Source organism: Anser anser, assembly GCF_964211835.1.
Source record: "Anser anser genome assembly, chromosome: 6".
NCBI lineage: Eukaryota > Metazoa > Chordata > Aves > Anseriformes > Anatidae > Anser > Anser anser.
In genome coordinates, this window is record NC_139726.1 from 4929257 (window position 1) to 4955241 (window position 25985).

The 25985-nt window shown below is 38.5% G+C and overlaps 1 protein-coding gene across 4 annotated transcripts in view; it reads right to left on the bottom strand.

Moving 5' to 3' along the window:
• Window positions 1–221: 221 nt before the first annotated feature.
• The window catches only part of LOC310901419 (uncharacterized protein), a 48742-nt gene continuing 22978 nt past the window's right edge, over window positions 222–25985 (bottom strand). For all 4 annotated transcript variants that reach the window (XR_014585796.1, XM_083840931.1, XM_083840929.1 and 1 more), the window contains 3 exons: window positions 7589–7760; window positions 3584–3776; window positions 222–1574 (listed from right to left, as the gene is read on the bottom strand). Coding sequence is in view for 3 of the 4 variants with exons in the window: in XM_083840931.1 (XP_083697057.1) it covers window positions 1561–1574; window positions 3584–3776; window positions 7589–7760 (379 nt within the window). In the remaining variant the exon portion in view is untranslated. The remainder of the gene's footprint in view (window positions 1575–3583; window positions 3777–7588; window positions 7761–25985) is intronic.

The following is a 25985-nucleotide window of genomic DNA, read 5'->3' on the forward strand; positions in this document are numbered from 1 at the left end:
ACACCATGTCCTGCCTCCCCCAGCCTATCCCCAAGGAGTCCACTGAACTGGATCAGTGAATATCTGTATTGTCACAAGGCAAGATGGTGCAGGGAATGGAGAAATACCAGGGACACAGAGATGCAACTAGACCTCTGGATAGCAGCATTTGATTATTCAAGAGCATCTCAAGTATAAAGGTTTTGAACAATTTAATTTCTGAGCAGTGCCACTGAGGTTAGTAATAAATGAGGCTGATATTTCTTAGAAAGATCCTTCCAGAGGAAAAAAAAAAAAAAAAAAAAAGTCGTCTTAACAAGAATCATGAATGAACAGAAAAGAGACTTTGTTACTGAGGGAAAGGAAAATGTTCCCTTCCCAGGAAATTGTCTGGTCGAAGATGTAGCTGTGCAGAGACAGATTAACAGGACACCAAAGAGAAGAAATGTAGTCTTATGTTGGGAGATGCACATGTTCATACTGTGCATGTACATTTGCACATTTACATGTGGCAGAAAGATAAGTACGACAATGTTGATCGTAGAAGATTTAATTTACTCCATAGAAATATAAATTAAATGTCCAGTAAAATAGAATAACTCATATAATCTTATTGTGTGTGTGCTAATCACACAGAGTTACTTATTCAGTTCATCAACTCCAGGTCTTAGTTCTACCTTCAGACCTGTTACTATATTGTTTTTCTCATGCAGCTTTCTCACTGTTCAGGAGTACATGTACCACAACCCAATATTTTTTGCAAATGTTTTTCAAAATGTTTTGAACTAAAAACATCTATAGTTTATGGGCACGCAATGCAACAGGCCTCTTAACAAAATCAGTTTTTCTTTTCTTTTTTTTTTAATTTTCTGTAATAATCCAATAATCCAAACAGAACACCAGCCCTAATAACTCCAGCTGAGTCATCTTATCTCTTCAAGTAATTATTTTAATTGAGAAAAAAATAAAAGTATTTCTGAAAGCACTCTCTCCAGAGGATGGTTCCACACTGGACACAGAAGGACAGACACTAATCAAGTCGCAGTAAAACAAAAAGAACAAAAAGCAACTACAGTCAGTATGCTGAGAAGTCATTCCCGTTAAAATCAATACTGTGATTAATGCTGAAGCACAGGAGATCAGAATCCATCATGCAATATTTTTTCCTGTCTGTACTGTTATTTTTATTGCTTTAACTTTGCTATGCTGATCTGCTTTGCTTCAGAATAATTGCTGGAAACCAGCTCCAACCCTTTTGTGAGAAACAAAGAGAGGCAGAGGTTCATGCTTGGCTGAGAAGAGGATGAAAAGGAAAAATGAAGTGAAAGTAAATCTGTGTTATTTTTCATTTCTCAGATGAACTTTATAGCGTAAAATAAACCTTACAATCTGGCAGATAACTCTCACTGAAACTGCTGCAAAATCTCTCAAGAATTTCTGAGAGAAAATCACCCTCTGTTGCAGATACCATCACTCTGGGGGGACTGGATCTCCACACTGAAGGTGGTCGCATATTTTCTGCCTCTTCTCTTCTGCTGCTCCGTTCTGGATCCGCTTTCCATTGCAAGAAAAATTGTGCCCTTAGTTTCTATTCCCTGAAAAACAAACAATGAAAAGTAACCATGACACATTGGTATATAATTTTAAAAGATAGGATCAGGTTCATATAATTAAAAAGTGTCTATTCAGAAAAATTCAGTCTTACAATATTTTTTGTTGTTTTTGTTGTCTAAAGTATTTGATTGGTGGAATAAAGAATGACCTTGCTACATGACAAATGTGATAGTTGTCTGGAAAAGTTGCAGTATGGGGTAGTCTGTTTTGCAAAAAGGAATAGAGTTATATTTGCTTGAATTATTAAAGTAAAATAACTAGTCATGTATCTGCAAAGTTTGGCTGGTGACATACCAGTACTTACTGTGTGGAAACACATCATGACTGTGCACCTATTGAAATAAAAAATTTATATTTTTTCTATCCATGAAGTTACAATTAAGAAAGTGTTTATTAATTCCAACAATCCCTGTCTCCGCCTCCATCTAACTAAACTGCATGGGCATGCTTTGGCTGACAGCACTGTGCTGATGAGCGGACCAGTGAGTACCAGCAGTTTCAAAAAGAAGAAAAACAAGCATTGGAATATCTTAGTTTAATAGTACTAACTTTAGAAATTGTGTCCCATACAGATAAATGTGTTACTCTCAGAAGAACAACAAAGAGTAAAGACTAACAAGGAGTAACACCCAATACCTATGAAAAAGCACGCCATGATTTCTTCTACCAAAAAACTACACACAGGAAATTCCCTTATTTTCTGTTTGGACTCTCTAGAAACAGATCTATTGCTGAAGAAATAGAAGCAGATCCCAGAGACACAGCCGCCTAATGCATTGTGGCCATAATAAACATCCCTCTGACAAGAATAGCCCATAACATTATTGGTTTCTAAACAATGAATTTACATTTGCCCTGCAGGTGACACGAACTGAACATGTTTTTAAAACCTTACTGACCTTTTGGTCTCATAATACTAATCTATAAGAACTGTTGTGCTGTGAGTGAATATTTCACAATTTTGCAAAGGTTCATTATTTAACCATTGTTAATTATCACAATAAATGATTTAACAGTAATTAGAAAGTCATATTGCACAGAAAAGATACATATGCTACATTTTATACACCTAGCAGATTTTACTAGGCAGCTATATTGGGCTTTCCTTTTCATCATCTTGCACAAGTTTTTACATCAAAGATTTTAGTTTGACACTTTCTCTTCCCCCCCCCCCATTCCATTTTATAATATTATTGATGTATAATTTAATGATAGAAGATTTTGAATGCATTTGTTGATAAATAGACGAGCAGCTTTGTTCTCCATAGGATCATTGCTTTTTATCTTTTCTTCATTGAATTGTCAAGACTGCATACTTAATCACAGCTAGATGTTGGGCTTCATCTTGAATGCCATGAAGTCAATGAGAGCTTTGCAACTGATTTTTATTGGAGTGGGACTGAGCACACTATTGGTAATGTGCAACTTATAAATGCCATTTGCACACATATCAATTTTATTAACTCCCTTAGTATGGAATTTTCAGAATGTAATAGTTTGGCAGGCATTACTTTAGATTTATAGTGCTCCAAGATGACACTATTAAGCCACATTCACACCTCTGAAAATTGCTATAGCAACAGACCAGGACCAGTTCTTCCTCCACACTGGTGAGTGAGAATCATCTCAGCAACTGAAGCCTCTCCTGCTGTGTTTTGGGGGATATAACTTTAAAAAAAAAAAAAAAAAAGTGTCTGTGTGAGATACATACACCAATATATGTGCACGTAAATAAATATAGATGCAGATAGTATGAGCAGATGGCCATCAACTCAAAGGCAAACCAGAGACACTATGGGAAGGTACAGGATACGTGGGACTGATTTGTAATGGAACTGCTGTGGTGGAAATCTCCTCTTTGGAGATGTAGATGTCTTTTGAATCTTTTGTCCTCTACAGACCTGGATATCTGGGACAAAGTGTGGAAAGATAGCTTTGAGCACTGCCTAATATTACAGCAATTCCTACAAAAAGAGAGAAGGTGACTTACCAGTCTGGCTCCCAGTGCTGTCTCCAAAGATCTCTGTACAGAGTAGACCTTGCCAGAGCCCACTTTCTGCCATTGCAGGGCGAATATCCACTTGCCTCATCCCCATGAGGTTCATGAAGGCAAAAGCAGCAATGTTATCAGGCTTCTGAGCACCCTCCAAGTCACTGACCATTGCACAGAGCATGCAGAAGGGCTGAACAGATGAGGAAAGAAGAATTTGAGCTTTAGTGAAGATGCTCCTGGAGAGGAACCTCGTGCCTCAAACTCTCACTCACCTTCACAGAAGAAGGGAGAGGTAGAGCCATGTCACTGAATTGATTTCCGCAGAGGAACGCATGTGGATTCTCCCTTCATCTGCAAGGAATGCTAATCAAACAAATCAGGAGAAAGGCAATCCCGTGTTGCTCTTTTCTACACTTTGAGGTTAGCCTTTGTCCTGGCTATTAATCTAGCTTAACATTTGAAATCTTGAGGGACAGCTATTTGTTTATAAAGATACTTTTAAGTATATCTTTACATTTCTATTTGTCTGGGGAACAAAACGTGGCTCTGACTCAAAAGGTGTGTCAGGCTATTGTACTTTTGAAAGGTACTTCAGAATTAGTTCATGGGTCCTTCTCCTCTGTCACTGTAATGCATGCTTGAGCCTGACTCACTTTTCCTTTTTTTTTTTTTTTTTTTTTCCAGTAGTGATACTCCTGGCAAATGCTGAATCATGCTGGGAATGTTATTTGATAATTTTCTAGCAGAAGAGCTACATGCAGTACTTTCATAAAATTATGAACTAAGATTAATTTTTCTACAAAAAATTAAACTCATTATATACTTGTGAGTTTGAAATGTTCTCTAAAGAGTTACCTAATTCTGAATTAATGCCTTCTAAAGCATTTCTGAACAATTGCTTTTTGATAAGATTATTGAGATATAGGTAGTTAACAGATAATCTTTTGAAAGAAAGAGATTTAAAAGCCAGAGAAGTAATCTTCTCAGTGCCTGGAGATAGAGTGTAACCATCACAAAATCTCTTCAATTTTTGTTCTTTGTAAGATGATAAAAAGAACAAAAGTGAGGATCAAATTAATGCAGTGCAGAGATGCTGGCAGAAAGCAGAATAAGGAGGCTGTGGCCATTTCACAGGTCCAACTTAGGTGGGCAGCAAAGCAGTAGGAGCTTCCCTCTTCCACAAGAGCTTGTTGGTGGGCATATATCTGATTGCTTCAAACCAGATGCTTGAACACGGGTGTCCTGCATTCCCTCTGTTTTCCAACCACTGGGTAACAGATTCTCTCTCCTTCTGCAGTAATATTAATTAGACAACACTCCAGCAGAAGACTCTTGCCATCCTCCAAGACATACTGAGAAAAAAGCTGACGGGGGCATAAATTATACCATCTTAAATCAGCAGTGCTGAATCTGGCCCAAAGCTTGTATGATTCATTGTGCTTAAAGGTTTTTACTGAACTGTTGAACCATTGCCAGGGCTCCAGCCATCAGCTATGCCACTGCTCTGGCTTGGGGGCATTCTCTGGCTAGTCACAGTGTCGTGAGCACAGGATGATACCAGAAGACACTTCTTGAAGAGGAATTCAGACCAAGAAGAAAAAAAGTGAAAAAATGATTTCACAATTAAAGTACTTTATCTTGCTATGAAAGCAAGATAAATGGCATCATATTTGCAAAATGTCATACCTGTATCATACTTGAGATGCAGCTATTTTCTGTACTTCTCCACAGGTTTGCATATGCATAATTTGATTTCTCTTCTATGTACTCATCTGCTGATATGTGGTTAGGTTTTTAATTAATTAATTTTGAAAAGGTAGTTTAGCTTTTTTTTCAATAAACAGAGATCTTTCTCATAGAGAATGCAGTCACTATGCAACTTATATCTACTGATATCTTCGTTAAAAATACATTTCATATTAATAATATGGCATAATTAATTCTTATTGTTGAAAGGTAATTACTAGGGACTTATGGTCCTAGAAAAGTAAAAGGACCCCCATTCAAAGAAAATGGAGGAAAAAAAGGTATAGTGAAGTTTAAAGACAGGGTAACAACTTTCGAGGAATGTTTAAAAGAACTGTGTGTCACAGGCAAAAATATGAATCTACCAACATGTTTTTTCAGCGAAAATCTTTTTTTGTTTTTTTTTTTTTTGCCATTTGGGGCAATACTCTCCATACAGTGGTAAATAATACATGTCATCTCCAACAGCCTTCAGCTTCTGCCAGCTCAGTTCTGCCTACCTGTCTTCAACTCACTTCGAGTTTCTGTGGATCAAGGCACCGTACGAGGAGCATTAGGTGCTGGCTGCATAATCTATATATAATAATCTGAGAAAATCCTGTCAGTATTTTTTCTCATTTACCGTTTTCTTTTCTTCTCAGATAGGTTGCTGAGATATGCTTTCCCAAATTTTCCCACCATTTTAGTTACTCTCTTAAATCTTCTTTCTGTTTCCTGCAGACTGATCTCTGACAAAGCTCTTTCCTCTGAAAAAGCCCTTACAAGGATTACTAACTGCAAATCACTATTGAAAAGAAACTAAGATATTTTACACATAAAGCTTGAAGTGTGCCAAACATGATTTATCTTAAAAAGCTACAAAACATCAGTCTTCAGATAAACACAGAAAACATTCAACAAAAAGTGCAATCATTCATTTAGAGCAAAGGTAAACCATGACGCAAGTTACAAGCATCAAATATTTCCAGGCTGTATTGCTAGTGTTATTCATTTCATATCTAAACTTAAGTTCCAACTCTTTAATGGGTAGAACAGCTTGAAAAATAAGTGTTAACTGCTATTGCCTATACAGACCTATGCAAAAACACAGTCAAATATAAATGCAACCTTTATTTATATTTTGTTTTTCTTATAATGTATATCAGCTGATTTTCTCTGTTAAGAAGCAGATTGATTATTCAAAAAAAAAAAAGAAAGGCAAAAGGCTGGATATATACTATGCTATTTCGCTCTAAAGTAAGAACCAGTTTCCTCATTTCTTTTAATCTATCTGTAAACTGTGAAGTCTGCCATCAAGTAACTACATATTAGCTGTGGGTGTTGTAACCTGTCAATCACAGAAGAATATTTAAATTAGTAGGTTTCTTTGGCAGTGATTTTCTCCTAGATATCAAGTTATTTCCTTCTTTAAAAGAATACAATGACTTCAGACAGCTATGTGAAAAAGCCACATGAAACTTGTGGAACCTGTAGATTTGCTCCTGTTAAATGCCACAAAAAGTCTTCTTTATATGAGTTATTTTCATCTTTGCTGATTAAAACTTCATGGCTACAGTTACAGGTTTTCTAGGCTAGACAATATACGCATATATATTTAAAGCACACTTAAAGAAATTATTTTAAACATGTGGGTTACAATCTTCTATTAAGAACACAGGAAATTCCCTACTGGGTGAGACCCTTGCTCCATCTAGTCCAGCTGGGAGACGCTTCACAACTTGCCCTGATCTGCAGTCTTTTCCAACATCTGCATTTGTTGGATTAGGGATATGGGTGCCAACATCTTTGGTCTTCAGTGTATTTCTATACACTTCTTCAGTGTATTTCTATAGACTTGTTACCCATGGATTTGTCCAGCTCCTTTCTGAACATGCTGGTGTTGCCTGTCTCCACAGCCTCCTGACACAATCAGTTCCACAAATTCCTTACCACGGTGGAAAAAAACAAACAGAAAAACACCAAACTTTTCTGCTGTATGTTTTGAACAGATTTTCTACTAGTTCCAATGAGTTTCAGAACCAAGAGGAGTTTGATGTTAAAACGCTCCTTTGGTCTATCCAAGCCAAGACCTCAGAGAGCGCAGAACAACACACTTCCCTCTTTTCTTGTGGTCTGCCAGCTCATGGCTGTGCCTGCAAAGTTCACTGTCCTGTGTTAGCTAGCACACAGGCTCTTCCACTCTTTTCAGCACTACCACATCACAGCCTACCGAATCCACAGATCTTCCCTTTCAGTTAGTCATTCCGGTTCATTTACCTTCAGTTGTAGGGCAAAAAGTCTCCCAGTTGCACAGTCTGCCCTTACTCCTTGCACAGACATCAATGGCAGCAGCTCAGCCTGAGCGCACAGCAGAGAGCCACGAAGCAACGCGTGGTGCGGATCAGAGGTCGGCACTTTGCCCTCGGATGCTAGCTGGGAGAACGGGACCCTGTAGTGGGGAAGAACCACAAAAGCAAAGGAAAACACAATTTCTGCAAATAGACAATTCCCATGAAATGCTGAAGCTATAACATGCCATGACAAAAAGTTTTATTTAACCACTAAAATTAATCTAAGAGTGACCATTACAAATGTAGGAAGGAAAGACATTTCAGAAAGACATCTATCTGACAACACTGATTTAGATTAAATACACTTCTTGTTTGCTTTCTTAATAATGCATAGCAGCTCCCATTAACTACTAAACATAAATGTCTGTAGGGATATAAAGAATGAAATGGACTAAAAGAAAAAAAATATGATATGGTTTGTTTAGCTTGTTTTTGCAAACTAATTCCTTAAGTACCTTGCTTTAACTTTATTTATTTTTTTATTTTTTGAAGTGGAATTTAGGTAGGTGCCACTTGGAGGCACTCTTATACTATTCTCTATTGAAGTTTCTTATAAGCAATTTCATGCAGTGAAACAATTTTATTTCCTCTTCTTCTTCTTTTTCCTTTTTTTTTTTTCCTTCTAATAATAATCTAGAAATGGGTAATTAACAATGGTTTGAGTAGTTAAACTTTGACATTACATATATTTATTACCCTTTAATTTTGTCTGAGGTAAACAGTCCTCTGTACTTCCAATAAAACTGACTTAATACCCTTATGCAACAGATGATAAAACGTTGTCTGTGATGCAATGCTGTTTCAAAGATGTGCTTAGGAAGGATTGTAAACTGCAAACTTAAACAAATTATTCACTTTAAAACTGTGTGTGTGTGTGTGGGGGGGGGGGGGGTTATCACTCCAGATTTGAAATTAAACACCTAGCTTATAATTATATTCTATATATGTTAAATTCTATATAATTATCTTTGAGAAGCAGAGAAAATTATTTCTGTTTTATAGGTACATATAATCTCTCCATTTTGATTGCATGTTAGAGGTGGAACTTTATATTTCATTGTATTTGGAGCAATGCATTTCTTACACAGAGGCAAAACTCAAATAATTATTCTCAGCCTAAGCAGAGATGAGATTTTGGAAGAATTTGTGCACCATAACAGTACTTTTAATTTTTAAATGTGAAGTATGTTTTAAGTTACCATAGTTTACTGAAGAAAAAAAATTAATCAGGTTATATGAAAGTCTTTAATGAAGGATACATGAGGGGAACTGGTCTAGTAATAGGAGAGAAACAAAATTGTAATTCAGAAAGTCAAAGATCCTGTTCACCCTGACCCAGGGCTGTATCAGCCACGTTCCACCTCACACCTCTGTGTTGCATCAACCACCCAAGACGTGTAAAGCAAACGATATAGGATCTCGTTTCCTGCTCACCCTGCTGAGGATGGGGCACTAACAGCAGCACAGGACCTGTACTGACCTGCACTGGCACAGCCTTACAGCATCTCAGCAGCAAACCAAGGGCAACACTACAAGCACAGTCCTGGCATGATCTTATTTCAAATGGCTGCTTCACACAGTCCAAATACACAGCCCAAAACGTTTCTGAATAACACGCATAATTCAGAGAGGTGTATCTCATGATCATCTTTCCAAAGAAAATCTTGCATATGCTCTAGATATATAATAGGAATTCCTCAGAGTGAAGGAGATTAGCAAGAACTATACTTGAGCACAGTGTAAGCCTAAATACTGAGTGATGAGAGATAATACCTGCCTAGGGAGCCATAAGGACAAAAGTGTACTTAAAGAGAGTGATGGGTTTCAGCAATGTCATAAAGGCAGCAGCAAGTGGAAGCCACCTTGCCAGGAAGAAGGGAAGCAGCTGAAAGCCAGGGAGCTCACCATGCTGCAAGAAGAACAAAGGGAAGCTGGATATTAACCCTTTGGGAATCTTCTCCCTCTGCTTCCACCCTTATATTTCAGGTCTATAAACTTCACTTCACAGCAGGCACTGTTCATGTTTTTCCATCAGCATGGTTTCCTTCCCTAACATAGGAGCAGCCCTACAGGGCCAGAGTAGCACTGTCAGATCCCATGTCCCATTTCCAAGACTGGGCAAAAAGCCAAGCCTGCCCCTGCACCATCCCACCAGCAGCAGCTCAGCACCCACTAAGCGTGTTTTCCAAAGAGCAAGTCACCCACAGGCGATTTTTCTTCAATGAAAGTGTCTAGCTTCTACCTGAACTTACAATCTCTTTACTATGCCTTTTTTTTTATTTTCTCCTCTCTGCTAAAGACATCTATGCTGAACATGTGCAGCATATGGAAGTAATAGTGACTGTGAAAAAGCAATGGAGACAGAGCACAAATTATCTCAACATCCTGTGGCAGGAGTTTCAGAGCTCACCCCCACATTTTATAGCTTGTTTGTTTTGAACCTGCCACTTCCTACTCACTCCTCTCTTTATCTTCAACCACTTGAAATAATATTTCTCCTTCTTTTGCCCTTTTCCCCTTCCCCTGTTATTTATTTACTGTTTCTCTTTGTCACTTTATCCCTACTCTTTCCTTGTTTTGGTGGGTTCCCCCTCACTCCCCCTTTATTTTCTCTTCTAGTTTCTACAGTCCTCTTTCTCCTGTCAGGCATGTATTATTGGCATAAAAATATCCTTTGCAGAATTAAGTAGGAATTGGAAAGCCCCTTCCTCTAAGAGGCAGCATTTCTTACAAGTCTTATGCTGTTCAGAGGAGACTTCTGGAACTATTCATAATACAGAATTGTACTGATTAAATAACTATATATTTTTTTTAAGTGAAGTAGTTGGTTTGCCATATCTATTTTTTTTCCTTGCTACTAAAGACTTTTACACTAAAAAAGACCTAAACACCATATCACCTAAGCCAAGTGCATATTCTATGGGAGTCAATGTTCCCAAGAAAAAAGGTAATGGAGTCAGCATGAAGGATCTGATGTTTGTTACACTTGATGAATTACGTATACATGACTTTAAGACATTATTCCACCACTCACGGCAGTTCTGTTAAACCTGGCTTTCTGAACAACTCTGCATTAAGGATGATCTGAATTCAAAATCTCAGAAGTAGTTGGGTCACTGGGCACTTAGACCCTGGCATTAAGGACTTGCAAATATCCTTTCTTAGCTCTGCCATTATTTCATGGTAGGGCAGGAGGCAGCTCTGTGACTTCAGCGTAGAATGAAGCACACCCCTCAGAAAAGAGGTCAGCTCTAACTAGTCAGCCTCTCTCCATGATGATGGTCAACCTCTCTGCTAGGCAATCAGCTTTAGGTGGCCCTGCTTGATCAGGTGGATTGGGCCAGATGACCTCCAAAGGTCCCTTCCATCCTAAATGTTCTGTGATTCTGTGATTGATGATGTTAACATAGCACAGAAAAGGCTTTTCTTCAAGTTAAAAGTTTCCTTTTAGCTAATATTTCATCCACCCTCAGGTCACCAAATGATTTATGCTCGTGATTTTACACCCAAACTAGTGCCTGATGTTAATTTGACAAGCCAACTGGTGAATCCTTAAAGCACTTTCCTGTTAAAGTGACTAGACAGAGTTGAAACTGTGCATTAGGGCGTCAATCACAGAAACCATCTGTTCTAACAGGGCTTTTTGTGCTTTCCCAATTCATGCTTTCTGAATGAGATGCTGACTGTTTTGTAAAATACTGACAAGAATCAGTATACAAGAAATTACCTATTCAGCATCTCTTAGAAATGATAATTGACAGTAGTCAGTTAGCAAGTAAAGATGTTTTGAATGATTAACATTAGGGAGGATGAGTTATAGTCTCTTCATTAATTCTGTATTAAATTAACCTTCCTAACACTTACAGTTTGAGAATTGCTTTGCAAAACATTGCATATGAGCCTTAAGTGCAAGGCATTGTTTCCCATGGCTAGTCACAGCAGCCATAAAACAAAGTCGTGATGTGAACGAGATTTGTTTTCTCCAACACAATATCCCAAGGTAATTTTATTCTCAGCCATGAATGACTCACTCTGCTATCGCCATCACCTTTCCATTTATCACAGTAATTTTCCAAAAATAAAGATGAGTGATTCAGAAAAGATATGAGGAAAACCCTGTTCCCCGTGAGGGCAGAGACGTCACACCATCTCAGTCCTTGGAGGGTTGCTGGACTCAGGTGGCTCAAGCCCTGTGTAAGTAGGTCAGATCTGAGAGCATTTTACAGACATTAGGCTGCCCCTGCAGCTCCTGATCCTCCACAAGTTTAAGGCACAGTCATTGTTCTGTTTCAGCTCCCACCAAACTAGTTACAACACCGATCTCTGCTGTCCCCTCTGGCAGAGCTGCTAGCGACCTACCACGCCAAGCTTCTCTAGAGAGAGAGAAAATCAGAAAGAAAATGTTGTTTGCCTGAAATTTCTTCCCTCCAGACACTCTACAAGGATTCTGATTGATAGCAAAGCATCACATTGGGGAAATACAAGTGTTTTGGACACAATTACTTCAAAATTTTGTGCCCTTCAGCAAATCCTGAACCTCTTACAGGAAACTGTAACCAGCCTCTTTTTGAACACCTGCAGGTGGTTGGGGAGACTCTTTGCCACTCCGAGGACACAATTTATAGAACCAGATAATACCGAGAATTCAAAAGGGAAAGAACATTGTAACAATAGGTCCCTCTTAATCTACAATATAATTAATCTTCAGTTCATTTTGAAAGTAGCAGGCACCATTTTTCTTCGCAGTTGTATTTCCTATAGATCTTTATCAAAACTTTAATACATATATTTTATCACAAATTCCTTTTAACCTTCCTGATTTCAGGATGCTCTACAAACAAGACACTGTCCACCTGTTGGTATGCAGCTGCAGAAAACACAATTCTTTCTCAACACATCACACAAAATACCATGAGAGCCAAAGCACTAAGAAAGAGCAACAGATAACTTTAAGAGAAGAAGTAACCACACAGGGCAGGAAGAATTTCTCCACTAAGGTCTTCCTTGTATGCATTATAAGTATTCCCTTCCTTGTAGGTAACCCAGGGCAGTGGTCATGGCACCGAGCCTGCCGGAGTTCAAGAAGCATTTGGACAATGCTCTCAGATATAGGGTCTCATTTTGGGGTGGTCTTGCATGGACCCAGGAGTTGGGCTCGATGATCCTTGTGGGTCCCTTCCAACTCAGGATGTTCTGTGCTTCTATGACTCATTTATATACAAAACAAGAAAATGGAGGAGTGAATGTGATGCAGCAATTTATTCTTCTAACAATTAAAAAAGGACTGAAATATATACTTTTTTTTTTTCTTTTCCTTGAGTGCAGCATTGCTTTCTAGCAGCAGTCGGTGAAGCTCACAATGCCCTAGGTGTTCTCAGAAGGGCTGTTGAACAGACTGCGGTGATAGAACAGACCTTCTCTCCGTGAAATCCTGCTGACAGCTTCGAGCTGAATGCTGCAGTTTCTTGTACCCTTAAGATAACACAATTGCTTGGATGCAGAAACATCTTGTGCAGTTTACAAGGTAGTGATCAATCTCTGATTGACAATTCTAATTAGCAGTTCTCTTATGTGCAAGATTATGGCATTTTATAGCAACTTTCTGTTGCCTATTAAATCTCCACAGCCATCTTACATGAAATAGAGTAGTTTATAGATCATTTGATACACAATACTGTCAATTACGGTTGTTTATACTGAAGGGCTTTATTGGTACTGCAGCATGCTGGTTTTGATATGAAAATGCATATCCGTAATACGTAGTGGCCCCTTCCAAGACCTCAGCGTTTCTTCTCAAAAGAGCTGCTGGTATTTGAGGCTGGCACAGATGGACTACTGTGTCCTCTTATTTCCTGAACACAGTGTATTTCAGGTACAAGGTTTTGTACATTTAGAGATGATTTTTTTTCCTCCAGCGGAGGTGATTCATAATGGAATACAGTAATCATAAGAAATATGACATCTGTTTAAAAATATGGTTCTCTTACAGTCACGATGACATATCACATTTTGCTTGGTTGAAAACATGCTAAAAAATGGTGTTCATTTGAGATGTGTTATGAAATGTCTAAATAGATTTTTCATGGAATAACATATTTCCCAGAAATCCAACCGCAAACTAGACAATAATTACACAGTGGGGTCATACCTTAGCATCCCCATTAGTTTCTGACTAGCAGACCGAGGTCCATCAGAAATACAGTAAATAAGCTTGTCTTTTGGTCATTTGAGTTTCTCACCTGTATTGAATGTGAGTTTTCTTCACGTGTGCTTTTTTTTTTATTATTTTTTTCCCTGGTATTTCTTTTGGAAAACTACGTTTTCCATCATACAGAAGGTGATAAATTGCTAAGAAAAAACCACTATCTTTCCTTGTCATGTGTGTGGACTGTACCAGAGATCTGTTTTCCCTGGTGTTCTTGGAGGAAAAGACAGTATATAAAATAAAGTTTTCCTCTGTCTCTCCAGAAATCCCAGAACAGCAATTTGAGCTTAAATGTTTCCTTAAGCGTACTTTAAATTAACCACTGAACACTTCCAAAACTAAATTTAAAGATGAGTGATCAGCAAAAATTTTGTAACAACACCAAAAAAGAAAAAAATGATTGTAAAGTACAGATAAGGAGGTCGATGATATATGCACTTGAAATACTAGATATCAGCAGACAGAATGCAAAGCACAGCAGGGCAGTTACAACTCAGTGTGATTCATCTTTTAAATGATAAGGCTTTTCTAATTTTATGAAGTATTTGTCATATCAAATGCCTCATAGTTCCATGAAAAATTTCTTTGATTTCCATCCCTTAGGATTTTGATGTACAGTATAGTGTAGCCTTCATATGAGAATTAATGCTGGAATAATAAATATACCACTCAATATTTTTGACTATTGAAGGTGGTAACTGATATCCTGAAAGCTGAATTCACTCTCTTTACAGTAACTTCCCAGCATGGCACAAGACTAAGAGCCATACAGGGAGGACAGTCTCTGTTTTATTCAAAAGGTAGAGGACCTGCAGATGCATCAATTTCAAACTTATTTTTACAAGTTACATTTTAAAAATAATAAACTTCCCTGTAACTCTAGAAAATATTTTGTTTTCCTTGAGAACTTAGACAGGAGGCAATAAATATGCATATATCCAATACACACGCACACATACGTATAAAAGTGTTACTGGGAGAGGAAAGATTGTATTGCATTGCATTAGTAAAAGTAAACAAAAATTCAGATAGGAGCTTCAGCATAACCAATCTCTCCTGTGTGCAAGTTGAACCATCCAGGACACCCTTTGGCTCTCTCTGCCTTCTTGCCTGGTTTCCCTCCTCCTGTGCCCTGTTCACCTTCTGCTTTTTGGCTCAGGGACACTTCCCTTCAGCTGCCAGCCCCAATAACTATCTGCACTGCCAGGTGCTCTGCATATCCTCTGCTAACAAGGTATCTCTTCTGCTCTGCTGAAAAACCTTGTCTTTTGCTATGAAGCTATGTGCTTCATTCCCACCCAGCTCTTCCCTTTCACCGTCACCCCCTTCTCTGCTGCCCAAACACGTTTTCATTGAACTACTCTTTCTCCAGTTCACTTCTTTAGCCCCATGGGGTCATACAGAGCAATTCCCATGTTCTAATCTAAATAACCCCAGTCCCTAAAACCAGGGAGCGCTTCTTTCCGCTACACACTCAGGGATGGCATGTTATAGCTATTACATGGAGTCTTTTCATGACATGAAACAATTTGTGTCAAACGTAACACCAAATACTCTCTCTCTTTTTTATTTTCTTTTTAATAGGGTGGTTGGAGAGGATTCCACTCATCCTGAAGTCACTGTTAAATCTGGTGTTACTAACAGTGCCATAGACAGTAAAATCTCCCCTTCATCTATGTTAAAATGTAGTTTGTATCTCTACTGTAAGTTCTGCACTTCTGCTGTTCTTTACCTATTCTGGTAGAAAGATCGATGCATAAAATATGCAACAGAGACCTGTGGTGCAAACTGGAGGATGTAAGTTTATTCCAGCGTTGATGAAGGGAAAATACACTTCCCTCACCTATTCCCTTTGGGCTGCATAGGCATGAAAAGGGAGCTCCACTGTACATCTTTGGAAAGGAGGGAGCTGCTAGCCCAAACAACTAAATTTAGTAGTAAAGCAGAACCATTAAGAAAAAGCTAATCACAGTCCTCATAGTTAACTAGAATTGTGAGACATTCATTATGTAGCAAAAATACCTCTACAATTTTAAGGCATTGAACTCGTGGAGTTGAAGTTTATATTTTAACTATATATCTCAGATCTCATCCGGGAATCAAATTTAATAAAAATCTATTGGAAAGCCTTAGATGTTTTAAAAAACATCTAAGGATGTTTTTAAAAAACATCCATTGTTTTTATCCAGTATCTAGAGATCTGTATTCAAAATGGAACTTAAATAATGTAGGATGTAAACAACAATCACGCTGAGGATCTTTTACGTTCTTATAACTACCTTTTTTTTGTACATACACACACACACCATGAATCAACTTTTGTGTCATATCTTAATATTTTTTCAACTCTCATTCTTCATTTTCTTCCTATTTAATTTGGGTGACTATCCAAAATAAAATTTTCTACCTGTAATGGACAGTTAAGAATTCAACAAAAATTTAACATTTAAAAATTAATTTTACCTAAGATATCTTATGCCATTTCATAAAAAAAAAAAACCTACCAAATTTAAATTTAAAAGCTTAATTTATATTGAATTTTAGAGGTTGTATTGTTTAAAATAGACTTTCTGTATAGACTGACATTTAAAATTACCTATAAAACATATAGACAAAGCATCTTCTGATATGTGTTCCCTGTATCAGGTCCATCTGCTGACATGCCCTCAATAATTAGCTTACCCTTGACAAGGAAATCATTTCAAAATGCTCTTGCACTTTTCTTTATCTCTGTATCGATGGGAAATAGGTTAACAAATAATTAATTTGCCCAGATTATCTAAAAGAGTACCTAGAAAGTCAGAGTTAAAAAAACAGATTGAATATACATCTTCCAGCCCTTCTCTCAGATGCTTTCCCAACAAATCATGTTGTCTACTACAGCATAACACACAAAAAAAATATAAATAAATAAAATAATTACCCAGAAGATAAATAGTAGACATGTCAGACCGCAGCCCTGCCTGCTACTTTCCCTAGTTAGAAATGCAAACAAGAATTGACCTCTATCACTTTTCCTTGTCTCAAACCAGTTAGCAGAGCACATCTCCCTCCAGAAGCCAGGCCAAGGGAACTCAAGTCAATGACCGTGGATAAAAGCTTTTCCGATAAACTCTCAATTCATTAAATCAAATGGAGGCTTTAAATTGATGAAGATTATAATAAATTATTTCTTAATCCTGCTGTATCAATCTATCATAGATGGTACTACAACACAATGAGCAGTCACACTAAAAGCTTTATGAAAGTCATCTCGTCTTCATTCCGAGCTCAGTGGTGGCCAGGAGCGGGAGAGGAATTACAGCTGAAAGATGTAGAGGAGAGATGGGTCACAACTTCTGGGCAGCAATTTGGGAAGGAAAGCCTCACACTGGTACTGTGCTGTTACATAGTGACACTCACATACCAACATCAGCATTTCCAGTGGCTTGGGTGCATTTACCCTTTGCTGCTAGCTTCTTCCATAGTCTTCCTTGCTCCCTTGCCACGTTTCCTAATCCTGCACTTGCAGAGGGCAGCCTGGTGGCCATACCTAAATATATAGCAAGTTTGCAAGCAGGAAGGCTCTGCATAGCCATTACAGACAAACAAAATCTCAGCTCTGCCTTATACTCAATATTAGCCACAGAAAACCTAAAAGTACTTAAAATTGGCTAGCCCAGTCAGTATAGAAAGAACGCAGCAAAGCCAAGCAAAGAATATCAGAATATCTTGTTACGGGATGCAAATTTACAGGTCCAGAGATAAAACCAATCCTGTTTAGTTGCTTTGAGGAGCATAAGGAAGAATGTTTCCTTCAAATTTAGGGAATATTTACTGTTGTTAGCATTCCTTATATTATTACTACCAAGACTGTGAAAAATAGAGTCCTTCTAGTCTGCTGCTGACAAGCTATTTGTTTGGAACTGTTAGGATATGATTACCATGTGAATTTAGGAAGTTGCAGTAACCTCAGCTAACTTGTTCTGAGTACACTAACAGATATACTTTAAACATTAAAAATATATAATTTTAAAAAGCAAAGTAGCAGCTATTTTGAAAGCTCTTTCTATTAGTAAAAGGAAGAAACAATCACTGTGAAGAACTTGTGTATATTTATTATATATATATATTAAAAAAAAAAAAAAAGCCTGCTCAAAGAGATTGGAACATATCTTGAAGCTACTGAGATATGGGCTGTATTCACTGATCAGCTGAGATATTGGCTAGTTGATTACTAGTCCACATTACTGCCCGATACTTTTCTTCAATGGTGCTTTTGGATTCACAAGCTTACCTCAATACTGAGGGATAAAAATCATGGTTGGTTTTGATCTACTAGTGTGGATCCTGATTATCTGAGGCTGTTTCTGGACTTCACTACCACCACAGAAAGCATGGTAATGCCTCCAGGGAGGCACCTGAAGTGGCATGGCAGGAGGGGCTACACGGATGGCCCGTCTGAGCATTTCATGTTGGCAACCTTCTCCTTGCTTCCTTCGGTCAGACTGCGGTCCTCAGGGCCCTTACGCTTTGTTGATTTTCAGTAACTCATGGGAACTTCCCAATGATTTGCATTTATCTAAAAACACATGCTTTTATATTAGCACAGTGAGTTCATTACAAAACTCCCTTCCTTTCACGCTAAAACAGGTGTTTAAAAAGCACCAAATGAGTTCTCCTATGATTCTACAATTCCTGGAGAATTTGAGTTTGGTCCAGCAAGGACCCAGAAAGTCTTTATTTTACGGTCTATATTCCATAGATCAACTGGGCTCTGTCTACCCATTATATTTGTTCTAAGCTGCAACATCTGAGAGATCCAAAAACAAAAGTAAACCGAGAGTTGCAGTTTGAGTTGCATTTCACTGCCGAGATTTTTTATTCACTACAGCACACTCACAAAAGGTGAATCTGGTGGGAATACTGCATGAAAGGACACTGTCATAAGATTTCAAGTCCAGTATTGACGACTCAAGACTTCAGATAAAATTCCAAAGATCTGAAGTTCTCCTTGTAATATTTCATGCTTACACAGCCATACATGCAACTCAAAATATTTCACATTTCTTATACAAATAAATCTTGCAACATCCCTGTGACACAGAGGTGTACTGCAGTCATTTTACAGATAAGAAAACTTAAGCACAAAGCAAAGTACATGACTATCAAATCGACGTTTACCTTCAATATCCAAAACGGACTCTTAGGCATCTAAATGATGGTTTAAACATTCGCACTCAGAAATGAGCCTCTTACTCCTATTCAAAAGCAGGAGTTTTCAAATGTAAAATACAGAAAATATTAAAGATAACCTAGCTGAGACTATAAATTAATTATAAGATTTATAAAAAGAAAGTATCCACCTGGTAGTTTTCAAGCAGCAACCCTAGGGAGACAGCAGAGGTCTAAATATTAATAGTCGCTCTTTGGCCACTGGACCTAATGTTACTGTGAAGAGATGTAACTATATTTGGCTTAAGAACATGTAGTTAGGATGTTGATTTACCACCTTGATGAATTAGAAGAGATTTATTTCACAAACAGAAGCACAGTAGGCCAGTTACCAACTATTACCAAAAGTTGGCTCATCTAAGAGGGAAGATGTGCCCCTCCAAGCTAAACAGCTTTTGCAGTTTGCTGTAGGAGAACATTCTTCAGGAAAATGTTCAGTGTGAAGCAGTTTTATGTTTTCCTTAAGCTGTGAACCCAGGCCACGCATTTCATCTTGATTTTCGTGCCTTCAGAGTTCGGTCGTGCCATCTTCACCTGCCTGCCACTTCCCAAGCCTCTTTTCTTCTTGGCATGCACAGAAGATGGCCCAGACTATAGAGAAATCATTCAAATCACCCTACATCTCCAGCACCTGCTCTTCTTCGCACACGTTGGCTCTGCTATGGCTTGCACTGCTTCTGTCCCCTGCAATAAATTTTAATCAGGTACTTCATACCCAGTTGTACTCTGGTCTGAAACCATCCAAAGCACTGTAGTTGCTAAGGAAACCACTTCCCCGTTATCAGCGTGCTCGGCTCTGCTGCCTCCTTCCCAACATCTCCCTCCCTGCCGCTTTCCCTCAGCTCTGAGGGGCAACTCCGGCACCAGCGTATGAGCACTGAACCGTTTAACCCCCTCTTGGTCTGCAACCTCACTCGGAACACGTAAGTCACTGCAAATGGAATTTGTGGTATTTAAGGTCCTCACACCAGCCCATGATGTTTAATTAGTCTGTGCAGCAAGGGGCGAGCAGATCCCAACGGGCTGCAAGGGTGAGGAGCAGCTCTAACATCGAAACGAGACAAGCTCAGCGCTAGGGCCTTCTTGCAGGAGCTATAAGAGTAAATATATGGAAGAGAGTAGAGATGGGCTGGACGTGCAGATGGTCAAGTTTTTTTTTTCTTTTTTTTTTTTTTCTAGGCACTAAAGCTCCATAACCCTTCACTCTCCTCTAAAAAGCATTCCCCACTCCATGCCAGCCCCACTGCAGGAAGAGTTGTTTACCTCTTTCAGAGAAATGAAGTCCCCTGAGCCATTTGACTGCAGAATTGATTTCTGACCCTTTGCTTCCTCACACTCTCCTAATGCTTAAATTATGCAGCCAACAAGCAGACCACAAGAACGGCTCACATTCAGGGCTATGTTCTCAAAGTTGTGCGTAGTGCATGCAGAGCACAGCTTCATTGCTACAAGCACATGGAAAAAAAAAAAAAGAGTAGGGAATTCAGCTTTCCAGTGTCCCTCCTTATGTCAAGACCCAGAAGGGAAAAATGTAAACTGAGCCATTAACAGAAACAGAGAGGAAAGTGCAGTAAAAAAGTCAACAAAATTAGTTTCCTTGGATAGTGGTTCGTAAGACTGTATTTGAATAAAACCTCATTTTTATTTCATAGATTTTTAAAGGACAGGGGAATATATACATTAGGGAATTCTGTGTATCAAAAGGGCCCCTTTAACTATCCATTGCACTTACTAATGAAGGTAGTTTTGGTACAGTTCAGCAATTTCAACAATTGTTACTCTTTTCCTCTCTCACTTATGCTTTTACTCACATTCATCTTTGTACAGTGGGATGCAGAAGAGAGAAAATGCAAAATTCAGAACTAAAGAGCAAGCAACCACTAATAGTATACAGACTTCTCTGGGCTTTTGCTTTTCCAAACTAAACCTCATTGCCATTAGTATTGAGTGTAAGGATCCTGCTGGGTCTGTTGCGGTTGTCCTATTGACTTTCTCTGGATGAATAAGTTCCTGTCAAGAGCACCACTAAATATCCACTTTAGAAAAGCACTTTTAGCCATAAAGAGCACATTTTCCCCTTCCTTCCTAGAGCCAGAGCCAGCACTGCAAAGCAAAATGAAACTGCAGTCTTTGGAGACAGATATATTAATAAGTAAATACTTCATAGGCATTAATTAGCAACTTTTTTTTTTAACCTGTGTTTTGTATAGGGAGTCAAATTTCCCTCTACAGAATTTGCTGGTGTTCCTGTACTTGCTACTACCACTTTATAAGTAATAATTACACCAAACACTTGTACTGCACCAGGCTTTAGATGCTTGAATAATACGAATCTAAATTATTTAGGTGTAGATTTTTCCAGTCTAAAAGACTAAGATAGTGATTCAGAATCAGCTGCAGTTCTTAGTGTTTCTTTTTGGTCAGCAACTGAATCAGGAATAGATCCATGGCAAAAAAAAAAATCCAGAATGTACATCTGGGACTTCAGTTAATTATCTGAAAATAATCATCCACAGACAAGTGAAGCACTAGCTCATCTGCATTCAGCATTGATGTCATAAAATGAAGGTTGAAGGAAAAAATCCTACAGAAACATGACAGGAGAAGAAAAAATTAAAGGTTGTCCCTTTATTGGTCTGTGGACTTCTAGAAACAGCAAAGCAAATGATCACTGAAAATATAAGCCACCGAGTCTGCATCTGCCAGAAAAACTAAAAAACAGCCAGTTTCTTTGTGCTGTTTATGTCCAAGACTAAGCAGTTCTTATTGGAGGCTACTGCTCTCACTGACATAGAAAAAGTTGATATTGTACCACAGAGACTTACAGAATTAAAATTATTTTTCATAAGAAATTTCAGAATTCTCAGCTCACATGCCAGCTTGTCCCTTTTCTTTAGGGGCCATGAAAGATGTATGTTCCCTTGCTTTCCTAGGTGATGTTCAGAATTAGGGCTCCTACACCAATGCAGAACACTAATCCCACAGGTATTGCTAAATATATACAAAGGTTTTATTGAGGTGAATATTATTAATAAACCTATAATTTCTATAATAAATAGAAAGCTCAGAGACAGGTGGAAGAGAAATGGTGATTCGTAGAATAGTTTCATAGAAGTTCTGAAATGCATGCCACCAGCATCCCTTTAACAGCTAGAAGAAATGCTAGCTGGGAAAGGGGTCTAGTGGAAAAAAAAAAAAAACAAAACTTATGGCTGTGACTCAGCATCATGACTGTCTTCTGACATATAACCTGCTGCTATCATGTACTTAAAGGGTTCCTTAACGTGAAGTGGCAGAACCTGTGTTTTCATTCTTAAATGCCCTCGGGTTTGCTTTCACTTAAGGCTCATGAATGCCTAGCTCACCTCATCTCTTAGCTGGGCAGAGGGAATATGCTTATAACTGTCTTAAGATTTTCATCTGAAATGTAGAGTTCACTGTTTGAAGATATGAATATGCAGCTAAGATGCAGAAGTTGTCAGAAAATCACGCAGCTAGTCACTGGAACAAACAAGGGAAGAGAAATGTCTTAATATCAGAGTTATCTTGACATTTCCCAGCATAACCAGATCTGACTGTGGTCTGCAAGAAATCAATTCACAGGGAAGCCACAAATACCAGCTAATGCCTCGATTCATAAACTTCTATCCATGCTGGCGTGAAAGTCCTATTAAAGTAAACAGAACCCTAGTCCCATATAGCCCAACTGTAGGACTACAGCAGACAGGAAGTTAAGCAGCCTATTCGAAAGCTCTCTGGGGGCAAAGGCAGGGGTGTGGTGTGGAAACCAGCCCCAAATGTTTTATTTCATCTAGATTCCTGTTGTCCTTATTTTACCTATCCTGAACAGTCTGAAGTCATGCAATTGCTCAGTGTCTTAGTTTTGTAAGGAGTATATAAATATTGATTGTTACTGGAAAAGTTCCAAAAGCCTTTTAAACTAACACTTTTGTTCTGCACTCAATTATTATTCACATATTTTGGAAAGAAGAGTTCTCAGTTCCACTCACTTGACAAATGCTTTTATTTAGTATTGTAAAAATCTTTTATAGGACTAGGTAAATTGCTGGAAGATTTCTAGATTTTTAACATCACAGATCACACCTTTAGATGGGCTCTTTCTGACAGAAGGGAAGAAAGGTTAGAACAGTGTACAGCATAAATAATTCCCAACTAATGACCTAAAATTGCAGGGTCAGGTCTTCTATAGATTTATTATTAATCTCTTGCCTCCATCTGACTTAAGGTGTGGGACAATTGTTCTTAAAGAAAGTTAGGGATGTTTTTCATAATTGAAAAATTGTTAGTTCTAGCTGTTTTCTCCGGTTTTTATTGATGGGAGCTTTTCCTAGGATTTCCCTCAGTGCATGGTATGCTTCTGATGATGAGGTGGACTTGAGGGCTATTTACTTGGTTACAAGATGCTAGCAATAAACAGGGCTACATTGGAAATTATTCTTACAGATATTGCAATGGAAACAGAGATAGCCATGAGGACAGACACTTATTTAGTGGAAAGAAAAGTACAACTGTGCTTGCAACAATTATTTCAGAAACCTGTGAAACTAAATAGGCAATGAAGAGCCAGAACTGCAGCTCACATTTCCAAGACTCTAGTCCAAAACTAAGCAAAGTCAGAGATGGGATTAACTTCTTCCACACAGATAGCTTCCTCATCTACAGCTTCCTCACAATGGGGAGCGGAGGGTCAGGCGCCACCCTATTCTCCTTAACCACCAGTGATAGGACCTGCGGGAAAGGTGTCAAGCTGAGGCAGGGGAGGTTTAGGCTAGACATCAGGAAGAGGTTCTTCACTGAGAGGGTGGTCGCACACTGGAACAGGCTCCCAGGGAAGTAGTCACTGCACCAAGCCTGTTAGAATTTAAGAAGTGTTTGGACTGTGCGCTTAGTCACATGGCCTAAAATTTTGGGTAGACCTGCGTGGTGCCACGAGTTGGACGTGATGATCTGTATAGGTCCCTTCCAACTGGTGAGGAGACTCCCTCCCTCTGTGAGGAGACTCCCTCGGTGATTCTATAGTCTCAGGGGTTACTTAAGATTTCTACAATATTTTTAAAAATGATTGGTGCATGAGGGGAAAGTGGAAGAGTGTTCCTTATCCCCCCAGTTGATAAAAAATAAGACCCATTGCAACTTTCTCCATAAGGTTGTTGAATGATGTATGGGACACTGCATTTGCAAGTAACGGGAACTGTCTAATAGATGGCCCTGCAACCCAGCAGCGAGGCACACAAGACATTACCCATTATACACATCATTGCTCAGTTAAAAACACAACATTAAGTGAGCTACTCCAAGTTCTGCCCCTGCATGAGGATCGTGTCAAATCTTAGAGAGGTTGCTTCAAGAAAACATCTGGTATCTAACTCCTTCACTATAGCACTGCATAGGACAGTTGAGAGAACTGTCCAAAATTCTTTTTTCTTTTCAACCATAATGTTTTTCTGTGACGAACTGTCCAGATATTATCAACCCTACAAGCTGTGAATGCAGAGCTCTACAGCAAAACAAGGCATGCAACACCTAATCATGAAAAGAGTATTTCACTGTATTAATCTAAAATGCTACATTTGAAGAGGTAAAGCTTATTGGAAGTGTAACAGGAGGAAGACTTTTCCTGTCAGGTGCCCTCTACTGGTAGCCCTGTTTTAAGCCTTCGTGCTAAAGCTAGAACTATTGCACTGCAAGGAGCTGCTCAGCAGGGAAAAAGACAAAGTTTCCCCTTCTGCTTGGAAGCTACAGCCGTTCTTGTGTTTCTTCTTACATCAGCAGGCTCTTGAACTAGTAAAATAAGTCCAATTTAAGTGAAAAGCATTAATACCTGTTTTACTTACATTGTAGAGATGGCAGAGGATTTTTGTTTTTTAAATACACAGAAGTATGCCTCCATACTGGTTGTTGCTGTTTGGAAAGAACTGACTGAACACAAACCCTTAAACCCTGTAGGCAGACTTAGCAGATTAGTCAACCACATGCTTGAGTCTATTAATATGGAGTTCTATTGCCATGGCAGCAGGTTAAAGTTAGAAGTAACTAGATTTGAATAATTTAAACAGGCTAAAAATACCAACTTCCAGGTTTAAGTGGTTCTATTTGTCACTACACTGTCACCCATAATGACAATAACCACGTATGTTAGAAAGTCTACTTAGAAAACAGGCACTGCACATGCAAGTAGTTCTCCCGTCTATTCCTACTCCAAAATTCCAAAGTTTATGTTAAGGTTCCTCTTGTTTGGAAACTGAGAAAATAAGCTACTGAGAAACAAACTATTGTTTCTCAACAACAGTGAATACATGCAATTTGACTTTTATCATGAATCAATAACCAAAAATCAGAAGGCAGCTGAATAGATTTAGTTTGATTCAGCTTGGCCTGGCCAAAGTTGTCTCCTGGAAAATCTGAGCTCTATTTCATGAAGTTTCTCTTCCACATGCTTATAACTACACAAACACTACAAAGAAAAAGAAACTTTAGGTTTAGAAAATTTTATTTTTTCAACATACAAGAAATCTGCCAGAAATTCAGAGAATACTGAACTGTATTGTCATATCACTTCTCAAAACACTGACTGTGAATTTGGAAAAAGATAGCATTTGGCCTTAGAAAGGTGGTAGAAAAGGTAGTTCACCTACATCAGTTTGCCAAAGAGCAAACCAAATAAGATACTTCTTAGGAACAAGAGAACTCCTGAGTGCTCAAGAGCCTCCAAATTAATCCAGTGCCAATCCCAATCAATATAAACCACTCACCTAAGTAAAATCATTCGGGTGCATTAGTGCTTCCAGGACTGCCTGTTTGACAGCAGTGGGAAAGATTCGTGGCCCAGTTTTAACAAAAAAATCAGAAAGAATTTCTCTTTATCTGTATTTATCACAGACAC